The sequence below is a fragment of the Lineus longissimus genome, chromosome 17, assembly GCF_910592395.1.
Source record: "Lineus longissimus chromosome 17, tnLinLong1.2, whole genome shotgun sequence".
NCBI classification, from domain to species: domain Eukaryota; kingdom Metazoa; phylum Nemertea; class Pilidiophora; order Heteronemertea; family Lineidae; genus Lineus; species Lineus longissimus.
In genome coordinates this window covers 2,280,594-2,291,446 of record NC_088324.1, presented here as the reverse complement: position 1 = coordinate 2,291,446, position 10,853 = coordinate 2,280,594, and the positions used below count along the sequence as shown (strand labels likewise).

Sequence of the window (10,853 nt, the reverse complement as noted above, 5' to 3'; positions counted from 1 at the left end):
TCAATGGGGCTCTCATGACAGACCCTGACATGCTGAATAGTCTGTTTGGGGTTTTGCAGCGTTTCCGTCTAGATGAAGTCGCCCTAGTTACCGACATCAGCGCGATGTATCACCAAGTTCGAGTTCCGCCCAGTGACGCAGACTCACTCCGTTTCTTGTTCAAAGAGGATCTCTTAAATTTGGCCCGCCCGACACTTACATCTTGTTGTCACATGTTTTTGATGCCTCAGGCTCACCTGCGTGTGCTCTGTATGCGCTTCAACGTACCGCCAAGGACAATTCTAGTCAATTCAGTCATGAAGCCGTGAATGCCGTCTTGCGCGATACCTATGTAGATGATCTGGCCACCTCATTGCCAGATGCACGAGTAACCATCCAAACAGCAAGGGAAGTAGGCAGCTTACTTGGAAGATTCCAAACTCATGATTGGTTGTCCAATAGCAAGGAGGTGATGTCAAGCTTTCAGAGTCTAGAATTGGCAACCCAGGAAGTTGATTTCAAGCATGGCGACCGCTCCATTCAGCGAACGCTAGGAATCCGCTGGGACATACAGGATGACAATTCCGTCTTCGCTTGCTCCCCCAAGGACAATAAAATGACTAAACGTGGTTTGGTGAGCACGATGAGTTCCATATTCGACCCATGTGGCTACATTACACCGTTCACAGTCAGGGCCAAACTCCTCGCTCAGGAACTATGAAAACTAGGCTGCGGCTGGGACGACGCCCTACCCCCAGCTATCGTTGAGGAATGGTCTTCATGGCTGTCGGAGCTCGCTAGTCTATGTAATGTCGTCAGGATTCCCAGACATCATGCTTACTTCTCAAGATTCATACCCATGACTGAACTCCACATGTTCAGTGACGCCTCGGAAATCGCATTCGCTGCTGTAGGTTACTTGCGCTATGCCGTCAACGAAGACAGCTTTGGTTGTTCATTCTTGGCTTCCAAATCACGCGTCGCACCTCTGAAGCACCAGCCGATTCCCGGATTGGAGCTGCAAGGGGCCCTACCTACTGCCGGCACGCCTGAGGAAAATGCTTCAAGAAGAGCTCGGACTAACCCTTGCACAGACTGTATACTGGACTGACTCTGAGATAGTGTTGAAGTATCTTCAGAATGAAACCAGAAGGTTTAAACCCTTTGTAGCCAACCGCGTCGCCGAGATCTTAGATTCGACCAGCCGAGAGCAGTGGCGTCACGTGCCCACTGAGTCTAATCCAGCTGATTGCTGCACGAGGGGTCTGTCAGCCAGCTCCCTGACGCCTGACAGCCTATGGTTCCATGGATCAGATTTCTTGAAGTCTGCAGAAGACGCCTGGCCTACCAGCAAGTTCAAGAGAGTCTCGTCGTCTGAACTCGATCCTGAAGACCCAGAAGTAAAAACCTGCGAGAAACCGTCTGCCACTGTTCATAACAAAATCGGTGGCGATCAAACAGCCGTGGAGAAGCCAGCATCGCAGTTCGACATCAGCCCGCTGATAGACTCTGAGCACTATTCCACATTGAGACCATTGCTGAGACGGACGGCGTGGATCCAGCGAGCAGTTCGTAACTTTGCCTCTGCAATCCCACGCTTTGGATGCCGCCCGTGTAAAGAGCCAGAAATTACACCACAAGAGTACACAGATGCCGAGTTACATTGGGTACGAGTGGCGCAACGTGACTTATACGGTCCAGAAATCGACAAGCTGAAACAAGGAGACTCCCTTAGCCATAAGTGTCATCTGTTCAACTTGGTGCCGTTCTATGATGGAGGCAGCCAATGTCTCAGAGTCGAAGGTCGTCTCAGAAAGGCTCCAACGCTTCCAGGAGATGCTAGATTCCAGCTCATCTTGCCAACCCAGCATCACATCACTCGTCTGAAAGCCGTCGACGTTCATGAGAAGTTATGCCACGGAGGACAGGAACACATCATTGCGGAGATGAGGCAACGCTATTGGCCGGTGAAAGCTCGAATGGTGGCCAAACGAGCTGTGAATGACTGTTTCTTTTGCTTTCTCAAAAAGGCAAGGCCAAGAATCCCGAGAATGGCTGATTTACCACCCTGCAGGTTAGATGCCACCTTTGGAGTTTTCAACTACACAGGTGTGGACTATTGGAGCCCAATGCAGGTGAAAGTACGGAGGAACACAACCATCAAACGTTGGGGGTGTCTCTTCACTTGTCTGAGCACTCGCGCTATTCACCTAGAACTTGCAGACTCATTGTCTTCGCGCGTTCATTGGGAGACGTGGGCATCCACAGGAAATGTACAGCGATAACGGGACCAATTTCCGTGGAGCTAATGCTGAGCTGGCGCGCGCTTTACAGGATTTGGACCAGGATCGGATCAACGGGTTACTGTCACCGCTAGGGATCAAGTGGCACTTCAACCCGCCTGCAGCACCACACTTTGGGGGTGCCTGGGAACGTCTCGTGAGTTCAGTGAAAAGGGCGTTGAGCGCGACGCTTAAAAATACCCTGGTGACCGACACCGTCTTGCGCACCGCGTTGATCGAAGTTGAGGCAGTTCTGAACTCGCGACCGCTCACTCATAACAGCCCGGATCCTGATGACTTCTCCGCCGTGACACCTAATCATTTCTTGTTGGGACGTGTAGATCGAAAGATTCCGCCAGTGGAATGTCAGGACCGTGAAATAAATAGTCGCCGCCGATGGCGTCAGTGCCAAGTCATCGCGGACCGCGTTTGTAGCCGTTGGAAAAAGGAGTACCTGCCAACATTGACAGTGAGGAGTCGCTGGACAAAGGACGTTGATTCCACAACAGTGGCTAGTCTAGTGTTACTTGTAGACGAGGAAACCCCTCGAGGACACTGGGAGTTGGGGCGCATTACAGCGACATATCCAGGAGACGATGGGCGTGTGCGCGCAGTCGATGTTAAAACCGCGCGAAATACTTTCCGCAGGCCCGCTGCAAAGGTGTGCATCCTTGAAGAAAATGTTTAAACCGTGATGACAATCATGATGACACCGCATAAGTCTCACGATGATGTTCCTAAGTGTGGTGGTCATTCATGTTAATTGTGACTGTGTGTATAGAGACAATCGTGTTTTCATTAATTTGCTGTCTGTAGTGTTCCAAAGGTTGAGACAACAAACTCTTAATACACTGGTTTATAAGCTGCAGTTATAAGTTAGATAAATGCTGTTTATGTACATGTATCATCAGTTAGATAACGTTTTCAGTTCTACATGTTATATATTAAGACAGTTTATGATGTGTCTGTATTCGGTAGACTTAGTTTCATTAATTCGTTTTCAATCATTGGTCAGTGAATCCATTTTGGTGATTTACTTTTTTGACTAGTTTTTGGACTCTGTCAGGGAGGCGGGTATGTCACAAATCAACTTGTATTTTCTTTGGGACACTCTGTATTGTGGTCCTTTTTATTATCTTCTTGAGGTTTTCGCAAGTGTCAGTTTCAATGCTGTATAAAAGTTTACCAGAGACATAGGCCTACATCAAAGTAATCCACATTGCAGAGGAAAACAATTATTAGTCTTGCAGGAGAAATATAAACTTTTGTCGAGTTTGTCTGCAGTTTCGCAAAATGAATAACCCAATTTTGTTGGCCACGGGCTGCCCAGTCATCCGACATGATAATTATAAGTGCTGCTCTAGTTGCTGGGGACATTCAGTTTTCGACATTTAGAGTGGATGAACCATCTGTCCTTCCATCATATCCCGACCGGGGCAATTATGGCGTCAGACACCTTTTAGCCGGGTATTATTTGGTGTTAATTTCTCCGCGTAAATCCGCTGTGTGAGCGGGATAAGGGCAGCAATCACGCAAAGAAGGACCCCATGATTATTTGAACGTCATTCGATCATCCCTCCCAGCCATTAGGTTTTTGTGGAATGGAACAGTTCTAGAATTGTTGAACTGTACAGATAGACTTTGGACAGTTCTAACAATACAATAGAAGGGAATGTTCTGTCACTGTTCCAACCAACAACACATTTCAGTGGTTACCTGGCCTGATATGAATACATGACAGATAGATCACAATCAAAATCAATTGTCACAAACCAACTTGTATTTTCTTTGGGACACTCTGTATTGTGGTCCTTTATATTATCTTCTTGAGGTTTTCGCTATCACGTGTCTCTCGCTCTTAGCCAACTTCCGCCCACGGAAGCCTTTTTTTTCTTGCGAAGATTGCTTCTGTTGTAACCTTAATCAATCAAATATTGTATCAAAACCCGAATATAAGTGCGGGAGAGGGTTCTCGCAACGTTCTGTAAGTAATTTCATGTGTAAATTCTATATAACTATGTCATTATTTGGGAACACAGTTGTGCATGTTTCCAATCTGTTTAGTTCAGTTGCATAACGCCAGGTGGCGACTTCGTACGGTCAAGTTGTGGTAAACAGTACTAGTATCATCATTTTCATGTATCTTTTGCTCATTACTTATGAGTCTTGGATTTGTATCTTTCCAGAAACGAGTTAGTACCTTATTAAATCGTATAAGACGTTGAAATCAGTTTGTCATTCTTGAATTCCCCCTCTCCCGGCCACATCAATTATAAAATGTCACACCTGCATCAGAGGGGTCTTATCCATCGAATACTACATGTAAACACTACAAAGTTTTCACATGTATTACTTGTAACCTTGTTGTCGTCAAAAGGGAAACTTATCAAAGTAGATTCTATTTTTAAACACTGTGAGCTATTATTGCTAATTTCCATATTACTACCCGCCCACTGGATTGGCCAAAGCTCCATGGCAACACTCATTACTTATTCATGTGTGTGTACACTAGCGGCACATAGGGAGATAAAAGGACACAACAGGACCTTTGCCTCAAAGTTGGGGGTCAGTGATATAAACCATGCTTGCGAACCTCTTCTAGACGAAGACACTTTTCTCTGCTTGCCAAACAGCGGGAATTGAAGAAGTAGATGAAATTGTGTAGTAGACAGAAAATGCAGATCAGTGGTACAAGAATCGTCTGAATCGGTCTACTGATGCCTGATCTACAGCTGCCGAAAGAAAGGCTACATTTCTGTATTTTAAGCTGTATATTTTTTTTAAGGATTCTATTTTTGGAGACACCTCTCTAACCTATTTCCTATCCTATAAGAAGCACACTAAAATGAGTATTATCACTACTGCAATTAATCATCTGCAATGATCCGGCAGACAAAACAAGTAATAACACATTTTACCACTAACAAATTCATTAAGAATCTTCAAAAATAACGAAAGGATATCCAGGAACCGTTCTTTAAAATATGAGAAAGTCCTCTGGTACATTTTCATAACATTCCAGCGTGTATTTTAAGGATAAATGTGCGCAAATGCTTTAAACAAATATCGTGTGACCTAGGAGATTGATCTCTGCCCTTGCGATAAAAATATATTGATCACAAGAGAGAAAAAACCTCTCGTCAGTGTATTCTCGTGTAATCCAGACTCTGATTGTTAAAATACATTCACACTACGAGTCATTTTCATTATGACGTCTGAGTTCCGTCCCATCGCAAATAAAGTCACTTCGCCGATGTGGTGAGGTAGCGAAGTCGTCATCTCTTCCTTGACTTTTTTTTACGTCATCAGATAATTTGTGTCTGAACTGTCAACATCTACCTTCTTATCTTCATTTTGGCTATTTCTGAGAATACAACTGTGTAATATGATAGACATAAAACCACACTCTTAGCTTATCCAGACCGCACTCGATTATTTTCTATGGCCTGAAAGCTTTCATACCGAAAAAAATCATCGCGTGCGATCTGGTGACTCCGACCAGCCACTCATGCAGTTTTCCTATTGTGTATTGATCAAAATATATGAGAAGGTTTGTAACTCCAGAAAGACCATATCATTTTTAAAATTGTAACCTGCTTCTCTTTTGAAAATTGTTATTGATTCTTCCTGTGCAGAGATAATCAAGGTGAAGAAAATGATACACCGTCCAGCTTTTAACATAAATGAGAAGAGGCATTTTCCAGAAGTGATGAATATCATCCAGTAGTAACAAGGTGACACTTTTCATATTCTATAGGGGTTTGGGGAGCCTTTTCTGATGATTTCTATGGATAAGTCTTTACATTAGAGATTGTTATTAGAACTCTAAACTTCTTTGCTTGCCAAACAGCGGGAATTGGCCAATATAATAAGTGCCTATTACTACATTAGTAAGTCCACCCGCGGATGCACTCCGACTTTTGTTACTTCACGCTGAGCTGGCCACAAACTAAAGCCTTTCCGTTAGTTGGCGTGAAGTGTTTTCATGGAGCACACGGCTCGGTGGATGATCCGCCACTAGCCAAGTCCCGCATTGCATAACTGAGTAGGCAGTAACCGATCAGAGCCAACCGTAGGGCCTTGTGGTATTAGGCTATATGTGTCGGCAATGACCGATCAAAGCCAACCGTAGGGCCTTGTGGTATTAGGCTATATGTGTCGGCAATGACCGATCAGAGATAACCGTAGGGCCTGATGGTATAAGCCTATATGTGTCGGCAATGACCGATCAGAGCCAACCGTAGGGCCTGATGGTATTAGGCTATATGTGTCGGCAATGACCGATCAAAGCCAACCGTAGGGCCTTGTGGTATTAGGCTATATGTGTCGGCAATGACCGATCAGAGCCAACCGTAGGGCCTGATGGTATTGGGCTATATGTGTCGGCAATGACCGATCAGAGCCAAACGTAGGGCCTGATGGTATTAGGCTATATGTGTCGGCAATGACCGATCAGAGTCAACCGTAGGGCCTTGTGGTATTAGGCTATATGTGTCGGCAATGACCGATCAGAGCCAACCGTAGGGCCTTGTGGTATTAGGCTATATGTGTCGGCAATGACCGATCAGAGCCAACCGTAGGGCCTGATGGTATTAGGCTATATGTGTCGGCAATGACCGATCAGAGCCAACCGTAGGGCCTTGTGGTATTAGGCTATATGTGTCGGCAATGACCGATCAGAGCCAACCGTAGGGCCTGATGGTATTAGGCTATATGTGTCCGCAATGACCGATCAGAGCCAACCGTAGGGCCTTGTGGTATTGGGCTATATGTGTCGGCAATGACCGATCAGAGCCAACCGTAGGGCCTTGTGGTATAAGGCTATATGTGTCGGCAATGACCGATCAGAGCCAACCGTAGGGCCTGATGGTATTTAGGCTATATGTGTCGGCAATGACCGATCAGAGCCAACCGTAGGGCCTTGTGGTATTAGGCTATATGTGTTGGCAATGACCGATCAGAGCCAACCGTAGGGCCTGATGGTATTAGGCTATATGTGTCGGCAATGACCGATCAGAGCCAACCGTAGGGCCTTGTGGTATTGGGCTATATGTGTCGGCAATGACCGATTAGCACCAACCGCGGGGCCTGATGGTATTAGGCCATAGCTACTCGCGGGATCGCCTTGCTTGGGGCCCCCCTCTCGTAGGTCTTGTGAATTGACCAAAATCCCCAAGAGATCAATATCGCTCCTTGTTAAACAAAGAACGACCATCGCATGTTCTTTTCAAATACTTTTATCACGGTTATGTGATGCTTGCACGATACTTAGAAATTAAATAACCAGGGTAAAGAAGAAAGCGCCTGCTATTTTCAAGGAAGAGAAAAGAATGTCCGGCACCTGCGTGCTCCTACTTCACTCTTAAAACCAAATAGTAAAACTAACTGTACTTGTTCACTACTCTGGTAGTTGCCATTGCACCGACTGTAAAATTAGTTGTTCTAATATCAAAATAGTAATTCTTTAACATTTTAACTGTACTAGTATTTTGTATAGTTCACACACGGTACGGAACTAATTGATTCAAAATTGCTCACCACTTAGTCGATAAAGCAACAACTTTCTTGGAACGGGAATGTCTTTGCTCTGAAGTAAGAACCCATACGGATCTATAGCGAATGTGATAATATGCAGTCTTCCATTTTGTTGCAGTACAAGACTATCAATAGTGGTGAATTTTACAGAAGTCCCATTAAATGTTAGCCTCAACAATTGCGTCAAAGAGTGTCGCGTTATTGGGGTCACGATACCTCCGCTTAGACAGTCGTAGGTTGGATAAAAGCCAAAATACCAGTCCTTAAGGATCGACATCTGATGATTACCGCCGAGTCGCAGGCCGTTGGTATAACCATCCATTCCTGAGAAAATCATGACCATGAAAGGTTTTTGTATATTTATGATAATATTGCCTTCGAACCATACCGCAGCAAGAGCGAATGCCTTATAGCTGGTGCAGGTTATTATCAACTTCCGATACTCGAATGAAGTAGTGCGCCTCTGTTTTGCAACAATATCAAACAAAATCAAATCATACGATCCTAAATTCATGTTTTTAGCTTTTTTCATATTAGACACAGGCTTCTCCCGATTCCAGAAGAGTAGCATGGTTTCATCAGGAGATATCGCCGCGTGACTATAGAATCCTTTGAGAGGGTAGTTGGTGTTGACATCAAAAAGCTTCTTTCCCTTGTAACTACATGTACACGCATGCACAGATGCAGTCAATGGCAAGTGCACTGTGGGTTGGGCCTCGATTAAAATAATGAGTCAACAAGTTATGTTATTGGCGAAATGTTCCGCCGGCCGTTGACGTAGCATCGCTGTGTGGGATGTTGTGGCGCTCTGGTGTCAAGAGTGTACTGCGTCAATACGGATGCGTCAATACGGACGGAATGATATCTCCCTCATGGATCATACGCACATAAATGTTGTGATTATCAATATCAAGAATCTTTTTTCATGTTTGGGATCAGTAGACTCTTAGAAAGTTAAGGAAATGGACCAGGGGGGGGGGGCGCCCTCTCGCAAACATTCGCAGTAACAACTCAGTTTATACGACTCGTGTCGGGATGGCGAGGTAGCGCAACAATTGATTATTGCAACGATTTATTTATACTATCGGTATTAATGGAATGTGTTCCGTAAAGACATTAATGAATTGATACCGACGATGCTAAACTGTTTCGAACATCTTTAAAATGGCAAAAAAAGGTTTAACCTACCGTTCTATTCAGAAAGAACATGATAATATTTTCCCTAAAGCAGAGCGCATTGGTGGCAAGTGAATAACTTTCAAATGAAAATATTTCTGATGGTCTGTGTCCTCCATTGATAAATCTTGGTGAATATGCTATAAAGAATGTAGGCAATTGCCGCCATCCAGTCTGACCGATAATAGCACTTACCAAGAAGAACTCCTGTCTAATGCAATAGGTTATTCTAACTGATCTTCCAGCAGTATTCCTGAGGGGAATTGACGTGGTTTTGTAAGCTAAAATAATGTGTAACAAAATGTGATCAATTGAAAAATGAAACACCATAAAAGTTGCCCATTGCCTTTTTTTCAAAAAGAAGATAACGTAAAGTGAATGGCTAATCTTTCCTTGAGTAACGGCGCCCTGGATACTTTGTCCACACATATCATAGTCAGTATAAAATTGGCACCTTGATGCATAATCTTAAATTCCATGATTTTACAACATTTCATTCTTTCAGCATCGTACATCCATGGCAGTTGGATATTCTATTTGCGGTCTATTTCAGGCGAACTAGGCCTGAGCATGGGGACATTGATACCCAAAACAGAAGAAGAGTTATCTTGTAATAGTAACGATAGACTTCATACCGCAGCCCAAGAAAGCCAAGTTCGAGTTGGATGACTTGACTTGGTTTTGACAATGAGTCAGGTGTGTATTGCCCTGCGTCTCTTCGCATGCCACTGCATTTGACCCATAGAATTTCTTCTTCTTCTTCTTCGTTTGGAAAAATGTAACCTACACACTAAAAACTAAATGGTTGAAATCAGCGATAATGTTGCCATAATCTACCATATCGATTAGGGACAACAACCCTGTTTCTAATGGTAACATTGACTAATCCGACGAGTTAACTTCAATAGTCAATTGCATTCTTGCACTTGCAACGATATTAATTGGCATTTAACCATTGCTGTTGTTGCTGTTTCAACACATGCACTGGTTGTTTTGACTAAGTGGCATAGTCGACAGTTCAACACATTTAATGGTTATCTTAACCATATTATAATTGCTGATCCAACTGATCCAATGATTGTTTCAACTGTATGAAATGGTATTTGGTCTAACCACATTATTGGTTGTTTTGACAATAGTAAATTGTCAAAACGCCAGCAATTCAAATTGTCATCCTTGCCATCTCGATCCGTTTGTTGAAATATTGTTTTCTCAAGAAGTTATCCGACTCATATAGTTGTTTGAACAAATCGCTTTTCCAACTTATTATCCATTGCATTTGCCATGAGGTTACAGTGCCTGACCACAACAGTTTCTAGCATAGTGTTGGGAGGTGTTATGATTATATACTCAAAAACTCTACATTCGATCATGATTTTTAAAAGTACAAACAGGAACAATGTAATTTCTTTTTTTTAAATTTTTATTATTCAACGTTTTTAAGAGGTACTCGTGTTTCAATCAATATAAATGTATCTTGAACATGTAACACTAATTGCAAAGATCATACTTAAAAACAATTCAATTAAATCGAGACTCTAATCACGCCTGATTACAAAGATTACATTTACAGGAGATTAGCATGCTGATACTAATTAAGGTAGTGTATAGAGGATAATGACCTCAGTATGTACATGCAAATAGTACATACAGTTATGTAGTGTTTATTAAAACCACACAACGTACTAAACCCGTGTACATATGAGAGTCTGTCTTGTCATCTCTATAAACGCCAAAAAGTCCAATCACTGCAATATGAGTGTAAGTGTAACTAAACTATTAGTACTTGACGTATAATGATGAATTACTAAAATGCGCCAAAATGTAAGGTAAAATGGGGTAATTGTAGCCCCTTTTTCACCTATAACTTTGGTTACGCAA

General features: G+C 43.3%; 1 protein-coding gene across 1 annotated transcript; it reads left to right on the top strand.

Moving 5' to 3' along the window:
* Positions 1–1,037: 1,037 nt before the first annotated feature.
* Positions 1,038–2,949, top strand: LOC135501704 (uncharacterized). Its single transcript, XM_064793948.1, has 2 exons — positions 1,038–2,120; positions 2,248–2,949. Exons 1-2 carry the CDS (start codon positions 1,038–1,040, stop codon positions 2,947–2,949), a joined length of 1,785 nt encoding a protein of 594 aa, XP_064650018.1.
* Positions 2,950–10,853: the final 7,904 nt, after the last annotated feature.

Bases quoted from the DNA above. Each gene is read 5' to 3' on its own strand.
- LOC135501704 (XM_064793948.1), top strand. From the start codon at position 1,038: ATGCTTCAAGAAGAGCTCGGACTAACCCTTGCACAGACTGTATACTGG. The intron at 2,121-2,247 runs GTACGGAGGAAC...GGGCATCCACAG, and splicing joins GGAGCCCAATGCAGGTGAAA to GAAATGTACAGCGATAACGG.